Source organism: Pongo abelii, chromosome 16 (genome assembly GCF_028885655.2).
Source record: "Pongo abelii isolate AG06213 chromosome 16, NHGRI_mPonAbe1-v2.0_pri, whole genome shotgun sequence".
NCBI classification, from domain to species: domain Eukaryota; kingdom Metazoa; phylum Chordata; class Mammalia; order Primates; family Hominidae; genus Pongo; species Pongo abelii.
Window position 1 is genome coordinate 83,322,840 of NC_072001.2, and position 16,449 is coordinate 83,339,288.

The 16,449-nt window shown below is 40.8% G+C and overlaps 1 protein-coding gene across 3 annotated transcripts; it reads right to left on the reverse strand.

Moving 5' to 3' along the window:
• Positions 1–983: 983 nt before the first annotated feature.
• Positions 984–11,617, reverse strand: BCL2A1 (BCL2 related protein A1). Of its 3 annotated transcripts, none has more exons than XM_024232647.3 (3): positions 10,873–11,503; positions 7,805–7,860; positions 984–1,266 (listed from the first exon to the last, which is right to left on the reverse strand). In XM_024232647.3, the coding sequence occupies exons 1-3, from the start codon at positions 11,395–11,397 to the stop codon at positions 1,251–1,253; spliced, it is 597 nt and encodes a 198-aa protein (XP_024088415.2). In that variant the 5' UTR covers positions 11,398–11,503; the 3' UTR covers positions 984–1,250. The 3 variants fall into 3 exon arrangements, with proteins under 3 accessions (XP_024088415.2, XP_024088414.2, XP_054387686.1); XM_054531711.2 differs by lacking the exon at positions 984–1,266 and adding an exon at positions 3,480–3,516 and having other exon boundaries at positions 10,873–11,505; XM_024232646.2 differs by lacking the exon at positions 7,805–7,860 and having other exon boundaries at positions 10,873–11,617.
• Positions 11,618–16,449: the final 4,832 nt, after the last annotated feature.

Below are 16,449 nucleotides of genomic sequence, written 5' to 3' on the forward strand. Positions count from 1 at the left end.
AGTCAAGAGGGCCTGGCGCGGTGGTTCATGCCTGTAATCCCAGCACTTTGGGAGGCCGAGGCGGGAGGATCACGAGATCAGGAGATCGAGACTACTTGATCAGGACTACGAGGCTAACACGGTGAAACCCCGTCTCTACTAAAAATACAAAAAAAAAAAAAAAAAATTAGCCGGGCGTCGTGGCAGGCACCTGTAGTCCCAGCTACTAGGGAGGCTGAGGCGGGAGAATGACGTGAACCCAGGAGATGGAGTTTGCAGTGAGCCGAGATCGCACCACTGCACTCCAGCCTGGGAGACAGAGCGAAACTCCGTCTCAAAAACAAACAAACAAACAAAAAATTTAAAAAAATTAAAATTAAAATTAAAAAAAAAAAGAGGAAGGGAAGGCCAGGAAGGTCTAGAACAAGGTATAGAGTTCCCATATCACAATCATATTTGCTGATGTAAAAATTAGAACACAAGATCTAACAAACTACATAATTCCTAATCTGTTCATTTTTACAAAAAAAAAAAAAAAAAAAAAACATTTTTTTAAACACTAGTTCCACATTGAATTATTTACCTAATTTTCTTTGTTCAGAATATCCCCGACTATCTTGCATATCGGGTTGCCATATCCATCAACCCCAAATGGCAAGCCAGAGAGAGAAGGGTGGGGAGGAGGCATCAGTGGAAACTCTAAGCAGCCAGGGTCACTGGCAACTGAAGAAAGCAAGGGAAAGAAGGAAGGCAGGAGGGAAGAGGGAAGCCGACCTGAGTCTGCTTCTAGCCTGAGTCTGCTTCTCAGTCTAGTCTGCAGTCTAGCCTAGTGACACAGAGAAGGACTTTTGGGTAATGGGCACACCTGAAGAGTCTACCGTGGGGCAGAAAAGACACCGCCTTCCTGGTCATCATCCCAGAATTAATTGCCTAGCTCCTGTGTTGAGCTTTACCCTTTGGCTGAATTTCCAGCCAGACCCAAGAAATGAAGACAAAATGGCATATAGAGAAAAATACATACAATGTATTCATTACATGGGGACAAAATTTCCATAACTCTGGAAGGTCAAGTTACATCATCAAAGTTGTTTATTTAAAAGTAGAAGTATGTGTTGGCAATCGTTTCCATAAAAGTCAGAAAAATTAGGCCGGTTTCACAATATGGAGTGTCCTTTCTGGTCAACAGTATTCCTTCAGGAGAGATAGCATTTCACAGATCTTTCCTGTAACTTCTAGAAAAGTCATCCAGCCAGATTTAGGTTCAAACTTCTTTACAAAGCCATTTTCCTATGAGAGAATAAATTTAACATTTTAAAAATCATTGGAGATTAAGTATGCTGGAATAAAAAGCGAAAATATTTTCATTTAAATAGTGCAAATAGTTAATCTTCTACCCCTTCTACCCCTTAAGCAGCAGCATCTAACAGAAATACAGTGTGACCTACATCTGTAATTTAAATTTTTTGTAGCCATATTTTACAAAGTAAAAAAATAGATAAAACTAACTTTTAAGATACATTTAGAGTTTTTATTTTAATATGTAATCAGTATAAAATCATTAATGAGATATTCTTTTTTCATAACAAACCTTCGAAATCCAATGAGTATTTAGTACTTAACAGCACATCTTAATTCAGGCTAGCCACATTTCACTACCATAGTGGACAGCAAGCACAGCTCTAGAGGATAGAAAGCCTTTTTTTTCTCGTTCTTGTTCAATTGTCCAACATTGATTTCAATGCACTTATATTTGTAATATGAATTATATTACACTGTAAACTGCATTGTATTGAAAATCATGAGAACTCACAATAAATCCAAATTAAACTAATACCTTTGAAGCTACGAAAAGGTTGATAGCTTCTTTTATAATCTACTCTCTTTGTGATCAGACATAGTTTTAAAAATATAGGATAACCCAATTAACTGTACATTTTATTTAGTTAATTTACAATCTGTAGTCAAATAATCCTCACCAAAAAGTACCTCTGAGATCATCTAGCCTGAAGCCCTCCCTTATTTTAACAAATGAGGAAATCGAGGCCCAGAAAAAAAATAAGTTATCTAAGATTAGCCAACCCCTTGGTGCCTGGACTTGGATGAGAATGCGAACACCCTACTTCTTTCCACTCCATACATTTCCAAACAAGTGCCAAAAGAATTAGAAAATTGTTAATATAATTTTTTCAAATGGTCATCTGGCAAACATTTACGTCTTCATCTTACAGGTTTCAGAACCTGGGGTTACAAATGCCTGCAAGTAGCTCAGAGCCTAGTGTAACTAATATTGAAATGTAAACCAAGCATAACTCTTTGATAGCTGGGAGAGACTCGAGAGCTCTGCAGTGCCTTGGAATCATTTTATGAGCATCACTGGTAGAGCAGATGACTACTACCAGCCAAGGGGATTTTCCATTTGAAAGATTGCCTAAGAAAGCCATTTTCTGCCTACGTGTTAAGTGTGCATCGTGCTCTGAGACATGCTGTCATGCCTTGACAGAGGAAGGAAACTGCCCCTCTCTCTGCTTCCTCTTTCCCTCCTGCCAGTACATACTCATAGTTTCCTATACACTCTCAAGAGGTATCCACTTCATTACTCTCCTTCCTAGAATTTTCATAAACCCCATGTTTCCCAAGTATAATGAGGCCCTCTGAAATTATTATTATTTTTTTTTGAGATGGAGTCTCGCTCTGTTGCCCAGGCTGGAGTGCAGTGGTGCAATCTCAGCTCACCGCAGCCTCTGTCTCCCGGGTTCAAGCAATTCTCCTGCCTCAGCCTTCTGAGTAGCTGGGACTACAGACACATGCCACCATGCCTGGCTAATTTTTGTATTTTTAGTAGAGACGGGGTTTCACTATGTTGGCCAGGCTGGTCTTGAACTCCTGACCTCATGATCCACTCACCTCGGCCTCACAAAGTGCTGGGATTACAGGTGTGAGCCACCGCACCCAGCATGATTTTTATTATTATGACAACGATCATTGTCTATTATCATTGGGCAGTCATAATGTATCACCTTATATACATCAATGTTGAAAGAAAGGACAGTGAACAAAGAAAAAATTGGTGAATTCAGCCAGAAGGAGATTAAAATTTATTTATTATTATTATTTTTTGAGTCAAAGTCTTGCTCTGCCACCCAGGCTGGAGTGCAACGGCGCGATCTCGGCTCACTGCAACCTCTGCCTCCTGGGTTCAAGCGATTCTTCTGCCTCTGCCTCAGCCTCCCAAGTAGCTAGGACTACGGGCACATGCCACCACGCCCAGCTAATTTTTGTATTTTTAGTAGAAACCGGGTTTCACCATGTTGGCCAGGATGGTCTCAATCTCTTGACCTCATGATCCACCTGCCTCGGCCTCCCAAAGTGCTGGGGTTACAGACATGAGCCACCGTGCCCGGCCCAAAATTTTTTTAAACTATGAAAACTTAAAATTAAAAGAACAATAGACTAGGAAAATATTTACCTATAGCATGAAAGAGTTCATTCAAATGTAACAGAAAATCCTCAGGCCCTTAATAGTTTAAAAGGGAAAGACTATTAAAGAGAGAAATATAAATTATTAACAAGTATATGGGAAAAACACTAATAGCAGTTAAAAATGTACTTTTAACACAGTCTTATTGTTTTTTAGACCTATTGAATTGGCTTTGTTATTTTATGCCTATCAAACCTCAAAATTATTAATAGTACCACCCACATCGTTAAGTTTGTTGTGACATTGTTCCATTGATAGAATACTTTTGGAAAGAAAATATGTTTTCCAATATGCTAGAGTATTGTAATTATACACACATCTTATGAACCAGTCATTCCAGTGTTAGAAATTTATCATGAGGCAGTCAACTAAAATATTGGAGGGTTGGGGGCGCCAGAAAAGCATATCCATGCTTCACTGTTGAAGCATTGTATCTAAAAGGGGAAAACTCGAAAAAACCAAATTGTCTAACAATTGGGAATTGGTTAAGTAAATTATGATATAACAATTAATGGAATATTCTGTAGACACTAGAAATTAATGCCTAATGTTAACATGAAATATGTGAGACAGTGTTGAAAATATTTATAATATGTCACACGAAAAAACTCTTGTATGCCCTAATTATAATTGCATACAATGTCTGCATGTGGATATGTTAGGGTGATGCGAGTGAGTTTCTTCCTTTCAAAAATGTTATTTTCAAATATATTTTCTTTAATGATGCTATTTGTATCTTAAAACCATTACATAAAAATAAATATACAAATAAGGATTCAATATCCTATCAGTAATGTAGTAGTAAATAAGAATAGTGCAGGCCTTGTTATTTCTGGGAATGGTGACAGTTTGTTAAATTCAGCTACCTTGGTTACAAGAAAACCTAAAGCATAAAATAATATACTGTATCAATAGTCCAAAGAAAATCAAAACCTCAGGATTTTTAAAGATACAGGCAGCCGGGCGCAGTGACTCAAGCCTGTAATCCTAGCACTTTGGGAGGCTGAGATGGGAGGATTGCATGAGCCCTGGAGGTCGAGGCTGCAGTGAGCCAAGATCGCGCCACTGCACTCCAGCCTGGGTGACAGAGCAAGACGCTGTTTCAAAAAAAAAAAATACAGGCAAATACCATTATGTTACTCCCATTACGTTACATTATGTTAAACAGCAAGACCCCGTTTCAAAAAAAAAAAAAATACAGGCAAATACCATTATGTTACCATTATGATGTTCTCTAAATATTATTATTCATTTATTCATTCAGGAAATATTCGTTGAGCACTGGCCACATGCCAGGTACCATTTAAAGCACTGGAAACACAGTGGTGAAGAAATCATACAGGATCCCTGCCCTCACTAAGCTTACATTCTCATGGCAGACACACACAATAAACAGATAAGCAAATAAATATGCAATGGGATGTCCAGTCATGAAAACTATTATGAAGGCACTAAAGTTGGGTAGGGAGACAGAGTGGCAGTAGTACTTTCTCAGTTGGGGTGATCAAGGAAGACTTCTCTGAGGAGGCAACTTTGGAACAGAGGCCTGAACAAAGGGAAGAAGTAAGCCAGGCAAACTTCTGGCGGAAAATTATTCCAGGCAGAGGCAGCAGCAAGTGCAAAGGCCTTGAGGGTGGAATGTGCTTAGCTTATCCAACGAGGCTGGAGCTATGAGAACACGGAGGGATTCATAGAAGATGAGATTTGAGAGGCGGTTAGAGGCTAGGTCATGTAGGGCTTTGAGGACCACAGTCAGGATTTTGTGCTTTTGTTCCCAGGGTAAAGGGGCAGCTTGGAGGGTTATGATTAGGCCAAGACATGATCTAATTCAAGTTTTTATTTTATTTCATTTTTTTGAGATAGAGTCTCACTCTGTTACCCAGGCTGGAGTGCAGTGGCACGATCTCGGCTCACTGCAACCTCTGCCTCCTGGGTTCAAGCAATTCTCCTGCCTCAGCCTCCCAAGTAGCTGGGATTACAGGTGTGCACCACCACGCCCAGCTAATTTTTTGTATTTTTAGTAGAGACGGGGTTTCACTGTGTTAGCCAGGATGGTCTCGATCTCCTGACCTCATGATCTGCCCGCCTCGGCCTCCCAAAGTGCTGGGAATACAGGCATGAGCCACTGCGCCCGGCCCCTCAAGTTTTAAAAATATCACTGTGGGGGCTATGTGGAAAACAAATTATAGCAGATAAAGGATGGAACCATGGAGTCTGGCAGGAGGCTACTGACAAAGTCAAGTGAGAGAGGAAGATGCACAGGGGATCCCCTAGATGCACAGGGGATTACAGCATTTCAAAGGGGCAGCCAGGGGGATTTGCTGATGGATGGATGTGGGCTATGAGAGACAGGAGTCCAGGCTGACTCCCAAGGTTAGAGAACTAGCACTTAAGTGTCATACATTTCTGCCTGACTTGAGGGTCTTTTATTTTTCACTAAATGATTTTAAAATCTCAAGCAAAAATTCAAAAGAAATAGAAAATTTTGCCCCAAAACTTATTTAATAAAAGGATATATATGAACACTTGAGATAGTGTCACCTCGCTGCTGGATCTTTATACCTTTTGGAAATGCCTTTGCCAAAGTGAACACTTAGTTAATCATCTATATGTCTCTGTGTGCCCATTTATTTGGCCTCAAATTGACCAGACTATTATTTAGAGTAAGAGGATGACAAAGAAAAAAAAAAAAAAAAAAAAACCTCTTGGCCTAACTGTATGACCCAACCTTTAAAATGGTGGTTACTGGGAAAGCACCAACTCTGACTGTACATCCTACTTTCAAAAGGGCAAAGAATTACATACTTAAACTTCCTGGAATTTCCCACGTAACTCTCATAGTTGCATAGTATTCGACAGCTTGGAAAGCACTGTTTTACAAAAAGTGTTTTATAATCCTTTAGCTTTCCTTTAAAGGTAGGTAAGACTGTTTTCATTAAATATTATATATATAATAAATTATCATATGTCATATCATATTATTATATACATTATATAAGGAATCTGAGTCTCTGAGTACCTCAGTAATTTACCCAAGGTTATACTTCTAGTGAGTGAGAAAACCAGATTTCAAATCTCCAGTTTCAGTGTTGGTTCGTTGAATCATTCCATCAGCAAATACTGTTACCTTCTATGCAATAGGCCCTATGCTAGGCATGAGGTACACAGTGATGCATTAAGTAGACACGATTTCTCCCATGTGGAGCTGAGTGCCAAGCATTCTTTCTACTCCCCCAGCATATGCAGAGGAGAATGCTTCATTGAAGCGGGAGGAAGTAAGAAGACCCACCTGGTTCAAAAGGAAGGGTGATCCCAAGAGAAGAGACATGAGTTTCATCTCATGAACATTCTAATGGTTTTCAAGAACTATCATTTGCTCATGAATACTGAAGGCAGCCAAATGGCACTAGCTCTCCTATCAGATCTTGTGAGAGCACATCCTTTCTCAGCACTTCAAATTAGAAGAGGGGACAGGAGGAAATCATGGTAAATGTGGAAGACGAGAAAAAGAGAGATGAGAAGCCACAAACAAAAGAAGGCAGGAAAGCAGGAAGGAAGGGAAGACAACTGATAAAAAGGAGAAATAGAATAACGAAAGAGATTATGAGTCCCATTACTGATAGACCAGTCTTGTTTCTTCCCATTAGGGGATCTGTTTTACATGATAAACAATAACCCTAAACTTGTTTTGAGTACTCATTTTCAGGAATTGTTTCAAGTGCTTTGCATATATTAACTAATTTGATCCTTATACCAGTCCCAAGACATAGGCTGCAATATTTTCCTGTTTTTACAGATATGGAAACAAGACTTAGGGAAGTTAAGCAACCTGTACAATTCACACAGGTAGTAAGCACTCAAGCCCAGAAATGAAGCCAGGTCTGTCTGATTCTGAGTTGGTGCTCTGAACATCTATGTTGTGCTCACATACTGCTTTTTTTTTTTTTTTTTTGAGATGGAGTCACCCTGTTGCCCAGGCTGGAGTGGCACAATCCTGGCTCACTGCAACCTCCGCCTCCCAGGTTCAAGTGATTCTCCTGCCTTAGCCTCCTAAGTAGCTGGGATTATAGGCACCCGCCACCAGGCCCTGCTAATTTTGTATTTTCAGTAGAGACAGGGCTTTACCATCTTAGCCAGGCTGCTCTTGAACTCCTGACCTCAGGTAATCCACCCACCTCAGCCTCCCAAAGTGCTGGGATTACAGGCGTGAGCCACTGCACCCGGCACATACCACATTCTTGATTCAAAGTTTTCATAAAGTCTCTGGGCAATTTTAACATTCAATTAAATTATAGATCGTATGTGCTCACATCTTGATAAAGCTGTAAGGGCCTCCTCTACTCTTACCTCTTCTTGTGGGCCACTGACTCTACCAGCATAGGCGTGTGATTGTGCCATTTCCCCTGAAATGAATCATTCAAGAGTAAATTCATTCATTTGAGCAGATTTGTCAACATTACTATGAAAAGATGATAACAGTTTTCCATGCCAGTTTGCACTGACTCAAAAAAGCACTGCCTATCGTTGACAGAATCAATGTCTCATCTGAGCTGGGAAAGCAGCATGGAGATTGCTTTGAAATGACATTTTCAAGAGTATTTATTTCATGTCTACAACTTGAACTATTCAGGTGTTTTTTTAAAAAAAAGAGAGCTTGGAAACTTTAGAAAGGCTGAGTGTGTGCATGTGCAGGCAATATGTGTATTTGTATCTACACTTGGGAGAGGTTCATGCGGCCACACTCATGTTTACATCTGTACCGCCCTCGAAAGATGAGGGTACTACTAGAAATTCTCAGAGACAATTCCACACCTCTTGCTAACAGTGAGTTCCAGGAGCTCACAAAATTTATTGTGGAGAAGTTAAATTTTTAAGTAATATTTATTCACTGTCTGTGTGTTCCAAGTGTTATGCTAAGCATTGGAAATACAATCCAAACCCACACAGAGCCTGCAAACTAGTAGAGTATTTCTCCGCGGGCTCATCTGTGATCCTCTGTGCTAGAGAACGTTTGCCTTCACCTGAAATCTACACAGTGCAGCTGAAATTTCCACCAGTCCTCGAGTATAGCCTCCCACAGCCAACCGGAAGAAAACATGACAAAACATTTCACATGCTTCGCCCAGCCTCAGCCAGGCTCAGTTAGAAAGAACTAAGTTCCAGGAAGAAGGTGATTGAGAAAGGGGAGTAGCTGCAGTAAGCTCTATCATGCAGGAAGGCCTTAAACAAAATGAAAAAGGCATCAAGTAAAAGATCAATAAATTTGATTGCAACAAACTTTTAAACGTTTATAATGACCAAAGACATCATTAGCTTTAAAGGATAATCAGCAAACTAAAAGATATCTGCCACATACATAAAAATAATTTGGGTGCATGGCTCACGCCTGTGATCCCATCACTTTGGGAGGCCAAAGGGGGAGGATCACCCGAGGTCAGGAGTTCGAGACCAGCCTGACCAACATGGTGAAACCCTGTCTCTACTAAAAATACAAAATTAGCTGGGTGTGGTGGCGCACGCCTGTAATCCCAGCTACTTGGGAGGCTGAGGCAGGAGAATCGCTTGAAACCAGGAGGCAGAGGTTGCCGTGAGCTGAGATCATACCATTGCACTCCAGCCTGGGCAACAAGAACGAAAACTCTGTCTCAAAAAATTTAAACAATAATAAAAATAATAATTTGTATCCAGCATATTCAAAGAATTCCTACAAATCAATAAGAAAAAGACAAAAGGAAAATGGGCAAAGGGCGTAAACAGACAATTCCCTGCATTTACAAATGATCAGTTAATATATGAAAAGATGCTTAAAATGTAAAAAAAAAAATTAACCTTACTAGAAATCAAGAAAACGAGAATTGAAACAAGATAAACTCTATATTTTTAGCCCAACAAATTAAGAAAATTATGGCGAATTGCAGCAACCTAAAGTTAGTCAGCTGGGGTAGGGGGAACCCTGGGATACTCTGACAAGCTGCCGATGGGAGTGTAACTTGGTGGAGCCACTTTGGAGGGCAAGGACCTACTAAATTAAAAAATGTATGTACACCATGACCCAGCATCTACAACCCAACATCCACCCTAGAAAACTACACACACGCACAAGGGAAGATTTACATAAAATGATATTCAATGAAGCATTGTGTGTGATAGCAAACTCGAGATAACCTAAACAGCTATCAGCTAGAAATGGCCAGATACTCCACAGCATTTACATATAACAGAATATACACAGCACTCTTAATAATACTATTTTAAATAACTCTGGGTAAAAAAATAAGTGGCAGAATTAGTACCATGTACTATTTTTACATATACACATGTAAAAATATATATGCAAAATTTATATGTATACATAAAAAATTTATGTGTATATGTAAAAAAAGTATGTGTTATATGGTATAACATATATGTTATGTAAAACATATACATAAGCATACATATACATTTTACATAAAACTTTTTTTACGAAAAATTTTTTACAAAGAAGTATTGTTTATTTTCTATGGATAGATTCAGTAGGCATGTTTTGCATGCAAAATAATTAATAACAGTGGTTACCTCTTGGGAGAGGTGAAGGCCAGGAATTAGGGGTTGGAAAGAGGATCAATGAACACTTAAGTGCTTTAAAAAAATAATTATTAAGTATATTGGAATATAAAGGAAACCATATACATCCAGCTGTGTCAGGCTTTTTACCAACATGAGTTTCAACACAGGCCTCTATGCGGTCTTGGCTTTTTGAGGCACTGATAATAAAGTGAATTTTTATTTGAAAATTCTTGAATGAAGGTTCTTGCTGGTCATACAGTACATTATGTTTTAATCAACAAACTTTAACATCCCAGAATTTATTATTAGTAATAATTTGTTATATATTATATATAATGTAATTTGCTATATATTAGTGTATGTTATAATTTGTTATGTATTAGTAAATTGAAAAACACCGATTTGTAAGCGATGAACTTACAAAAATTTACACCTATCTTTTGCAACCCATAAATACCTAAAAATAACAGCATCTAATAGCAACTTTCTGTACTGATTGTAGAAATCCCTGTACTGTCTGTACTGTCATGACAACTCTAGCAAAAGCTAAGTACTAGATTAGAGTGTGTGCACAGCTGATTGTGAAGCTGCATGAGAGAGGTGCTTTATTAGTCCCCAAACCTCACTACTGTAATTTATACTGTTAGGAATAAAAACTGGAAGCACAAGTGCTTTCCAACTATAAAGTTCAAGTTCAAGGATTTATTGGAAATAAGCCAGAAAGTATATTTTAAAAATTAAAACAAGCCACCCAAGGAAAATAGTATTCTTAGGTAAAGTGTTTTGTTGTTGTTTTAACTAGCAAAGAAATTCTCAATTTCTATTTCACAGTAAAGAACAATGAAGAATTTTTCCATCACACATACCCAGCCTCCGTTTTGCTTTATCCATCCTCCTGTGTTATTCATGATGAACTCCGCAACAAAATATGAAATCTCCTTGTAAGTATCCACATCCGGGGCAATTTGCTGTCGTAGAAGTTTCTTGATGAGAATACCTTCAAATGCAAATATGGTTACAATTCTTCCCCAGTTAATGATGCCATCTTCAAACTCCTTTTCCATTACTTGGTTGAATAGTGTTCTGGCAGTGTCTACGGACACAACATTAACGTTGTCCAAGCATGGCTTCAGATTCTTTTCCACTTCTTTTTGGACTGAGAACGCAACCTTTTGTAGTACTCTGGACGCTTTGCTTGGACCTGATCCAGGTTGTGGTATCTGTAGGACGTACTGCAGATAGTCCTGAGCTAGCCTGTAAATATATCCAAATTCACAGTCTGTCATCTTCTTCCTGGTGGAGAGCAAAGTCTTGAGCTGGCTCACCTGGATGGAAGCTGTTGAGGCAATGTGATGAGAATGCTCACTGAGCTTGGCTGAGTTTTGACACATGATGATACATGGAGGCTGGTGGAATTTCTGTTTGCATCACTTTATAATATCCTTCCTCCTAGTCACTTTCGTGCGTAGGCTGTGTTTCATGTCATGTATGAAAGAGAAAGTTTAAAATGTGAAAGAGGAAAACGTTTCAGAGAGGCCACTTCCTCATCCTGTGATTAATTCAGCTTCACAAGTCTCAAATGCAGGATGTGGAGAAATTAGAATCCTTGTAGATTGCTGGTGGGAATGCGAAATGGTACAACCCCTGTGAAAATGTTGGCAGTTTCTCAAAAAGTTAAAAACAGAATTATCAAAAGACCCAGCAATTCCATTCATAGGTATACACCCAACAGATACTCAAGTACTTACATACGAATGTACGTGGCAGCACTATTCACAATAACCAAGAGGTGGACACAACTCAAATGTTTGTCAACAGATGAATCGATAAATAAATTATGGAACATTATTCATCCCAAAAACAGGAATGAAGAACTGATACATGCTTCAACAGGAATGAACCTCAAAAATATTAGGCTAATAGAAAGAAGCCAAACAGAAAAGGTCATATATTATGTGATTATATTTCTATGAAATATCCAGAATAGTTAAATCCATAGAGATAGAAAGCAAATTGGTGGTTGCCAGGAGCTGAGGAGAGGGAGGAGTAACTGCTTAATGGGTAGAAGGTTTTCTTTTGTGTGATGAAAACGTTTTGCAAGGCCGGGCGGGTTGGCTCACGCCTGTAATCCTAGCACTTTGGGAGGACAAGGTGGGCAGATTGCCTGAGCTCAGGAGTTCGAGACCAGCCTAGGTAACATGGTGAATCCCGTCTGTACTAAAATACAAAAAATTAGCCGGGCGGGCGGCATGTGCCTGTAATCCCAGCTACTTGGGAGGCTGAGGCAGGAGAACTGCTTGAACCTGGGAGACAGAGGTTGTAGTGAGCCAAGATCACGCCTCTGCACTCTAGTCTGGGCAACAGAGTGAGACTCTGTCTCCAAAAAAAAAAAAGAAAAGAAAATGTTTTGCAACTAGATAGAGGTGGAAGTTGCACAACACTGCGAAGGTACTAAATGACACTGAATTGTTCAGTTTAAAACGGTTTTATGAATTTCAAATTTAAGAAAAGTCTTAAATGCCATCCACGGGGTAAACCGGAGTAAAGACAATTTGGAATGGAGACTACATAACAGCCTGGGTGGCAGAGAACAGGGCCTCTCAAGGTGACTCTGGCAGTACCGCCCTTGATCATTTGTAATTGAGTAAGGATGATACCAAGAGGGAAGAAGAAAAGATCCTCTTTGGGTCAGGCACGGTGGCTCACCCCTGTAATCCCAGCACTTTGGGAGGCCAAGGCGAGGGGATCACGAGGTCAGGAGATCGAGACCATCCTGGCTAACACGGTGAAACCCTGTCTCTACTAAAAATACAAAAAATTAGCCAGGCGTGGTGGCGGGCACCTGTAGTCCCAGCTACTTGGGAGGCTGAGGCAGGAGAATCGTTTGAACCCAGGAGGCAGAGCTTACAGTGAGCCGAGATTGTGCCACTGCACTCCAGCCTGGGTGACAGAGTGAGACTCCGTCTCAAAAAAAAAAAAAGAAAAAGAAAAAGAAAATACCTTCTTTGGTCTTCACCTTCCACCTACTCTAGAATTTCTGATAGAAAACAAAATTCTGCTTTAAGCCTGACTTAATTCACATTTTTAACTCAGGTAAACTATCCGATGTGTGGATTAGAAATTGCAGGACCAGAAAGAGCACTGGACTTACAGTCAGAGGGCCTGGACTCAGTCCCAGCCAAATCTCTCTTTCTTTACTCAGTATGTACCTTGGGTCTGTGCTTAATTTGTAAAATGAGGCAATACACGTTGACCTCAGAGGGTTGAGGTTAAGTTCAAAGAGATGACCTATGTAAAGCAAAGCCTCTATCACCATGCCTGGTAAAACATAGGTACCTAATCAAAGCTAGTTCCCTATTGTTCTTTTGTGGACTAATGAGGAATTTGGCCTCCCAGTCATCTCTTTACCTAGCAAGGATATAACTTCATAAGTGAAATGCAAATCTCATTTGATTTAGCTATGGCAGCAGTTCTGAGAAAAGGTTTGCAGTGGGTGGAAGAAAAAGGAGACAACTCATGGTCGCTGGAGAAATTGAATTCACTTTTTTTTTCCATCCACATATGGAGTGTCTTTGAGTCTTTTATCCTGTATATGACCAGCTGCAAATAGGAAAAATGATTCATATATAACTTGCATTTCTGAACTATCACCATAGGGTTAAGGAGGAAAGGAGAGGTGCTGCTTAGAATGCTCGTTAATAGCGTGGCAGCCATGAAAATGCACCTTTCAGACCTACTGCAGTGGTTTAATTGACTAAGGGCCCCAGCCTCAGTGCTTTGAATCTACCACAGCTTTGCACTGAGGCCACACATCCTACAGGCTGTTCCCAGCCAATGATTGAGCAAAGCAGGAACCTTAAGACCGGTTCCTGCAAGTCAACTTCCTTTGATAGGTAACTTTGGTTCAATGACTCCTCATGGGCTTTGCTGAAACTTCCTTCGACTGCACAGTCATGGAAGACTTCCTACCCCATCTTCCTCCTTCTCTCCTTTGCAGAGGTCAGTCCTGCATTGTAGTCTGACAGCTCTGTAGTCTCTTCTGCCTCCCTCCCTCTTTTCTCTCACAGGCATTTACCCCAGTAAATCTGTTAGACATCTAATCCCCTCATGACATTTTCTTGGAGTACCCAGACTGATATAGGACCTGTAGAGCACAAAGGAGCATACAGATACGTTGTCAAGCCACTTCTCCAGGAATTCCCCTGGGAAAGTTCTCCCGTGCCTCCTAGACTGTGTCCATTGGCCCACAGGAGCACAAAGCCAAAAGCAGGCTGCTTTACCTCCTTAAATCATCTTTGAGCATCATAAGAACCAGGGAAAGGATGGGAAGATTGAGTTTTCTCTCCCCCATTACATTTCCTTGTTGCTGAATATTTCTTTAAAAATAACAGAAGCAGCCGGACGCGCTGGCTCACATCTTTGGGAGGCCAAGGCGGGTGGATCATTTGAGGTCAGGAGTTCAAGACCATCCTGGCCAACATGGTGAAAGCCTGTCTTTACTAAACATACAAAAATTAGCCAGGCAGTAGAGGCACATGCCTGTAATCCCACCTACTTGGAAGGCTGAGACAGGAGAATCGCTTGAACTCAGGAGGCGGAGGTTGCAGTGAGCTGAGATCATGCCACTGCACTCCAGTCTGGGCAACAGAGTGAGATCCTGTCCCCTCAAAATAATAATAATAATAATAATAATAATAATAGAAGCATGTGGTTTTAAAATTGCAATCAAGCATCTTTGGCTGGGTGTGGTGGCTCACACCCGTAATCCCAGCACTTTGGGAGGCCAAGGCAGGTGGATCACTTGAGGTCAGAAGTTTGAGACCAGCCTGGCCAACACGGTGAAACTCCATCTCTACTTATAAAAAAAAAAGTATAAGACCAGGCGCGGTGGTTTATGCCTGTAATCCCAGCACTTTGGGAGGCCAAGGCGGGTGGATCAGGAGGTCAAGAGATCGAGACCATCCTGGCCAACATGGTGAAACCCTGTCTCTACTAAAAATACAAAAATTAGCTTGGCGTGGTGGCACACACCTGTAGTCCCAGCTCCTTGGGAGGCTGAGGCAGGACAATCGTTTGAACTCAGGAGGTGGAGGTTGCAGTGAGCTGAGATTGTGCTACTGCACTCCAGCCTGGGCAACAGAGCAAGACTCCATCTCAAAAATAAAAATAAAAATTAAAATAAAATAATAATTAGCTAGGCATTTCATTTATTCAACAAAGATCAACTACCTGCCTTCACTGGGTCCTGGCTTGGGCAATGGGTGGAGACAGAAAAAAGACAGACCCTTGTTTTTGTTTTTTTGAGACGGAGTTTTGCTCTTGTCGCCCAGGCTGGAGTGCAATGGCGCAATCTAGGCTCACGGCAATCTCTGTCTCCTGGGTTCAAGTGATTCTCCTGCCTCAGCCTCCCAAGTAGCTGGGATTACAGGTGCCTGAGACCACTTCTGGCTAATTTTTGTATTTTTAGTAGAGATGGGGTTTCACCATGTTGGCCAGAATGGTGTCAAACTGCTGACCTCAAGTGATCCGCCCACCTCAGCCTCCCAAAGTGCTGGGATTACAGGCATTAGCCACCACACCCAGCCTAGGGCTTTATATTTCTAATCTTCTGTATACAAAAAGGAGTTGCTTTAAAAATTCTTACATATTGTGGGCCAGGCGCAGTGGCTTACACCTGGTAATCCCAGCACTTTGGGAGGCCGAGGCAGGTGAATCACCTGAGGTGAGGAGTTCGAGACCAGCCTGACCAGCATGGTGAAACCCTGTCTCTACCAAAACTATAAAAATTAGCCAGACGTGGTGGTTGGTGACTGTAATCCCAGCTACTCAGGAGACTGAGGAAGAAGAATCACTTGAACCCAGGAGGCGGAGGTTGCAGTGAGCCAAGATCATACCATTGCATTCCAGCCTGTGCAACAAGAGCGAAACTCCATCTCAAAAAAATAAATAAATAAAAATAAGAAATAAAAATTCTTACATATCATGGCCTGCTTTAGTTTCTTTTGGGGAGTTTCCAAATTATCACTTTTCAAGGATAGGTGGAAGAGAGAAAGACAAAGTTCTTTCCAAAAAAAGGAAAATTCTTTGTTTCTATGAAATGCAAAAGGACTGGTGCGGGGTGGAGTGGAGGCAAGTGTGGGTCAGAGGCAAGTAGCTGACCACGGACCAAGTGTGAAGAGATGGGGCATATCTTTCCTCAGTGCCACTACAATCTGAGTCTGCATTTGCCAGGGTCTAGCGTACAGGCCCATAAAGACCAGCTCATGGTTCCCCATCCTCTGAGCTGCTCTGTCAACGCGTGGAACTTTGTATGAAATTAGGGGTCTACCCCAAGTACATTCTGAATGAGTCAACCAGAAGGCATATTGTCTGGAAACCGTATGTGTATCCAGTTATCCCATAAACATACACTAAACTGCTACTGTGTAACAGGGACCGTGTTA

Coding starts and splice junctions, on each gene's coding strand:
- BCL2A1 (XM_024232646.2), bottom strand. CDS start 11,397: ATGTGTCAAAACTCAGCCAAGCTCAGTGAGCATTCTCATCACATTGCC. Junction 1,267..10,872: donor TAAAGCAAAACGGAGGCTGG/GTATGTGTGATG, acceptor ATTCTCTCATAG/GAAAATGGCTTTGTAAAGAA.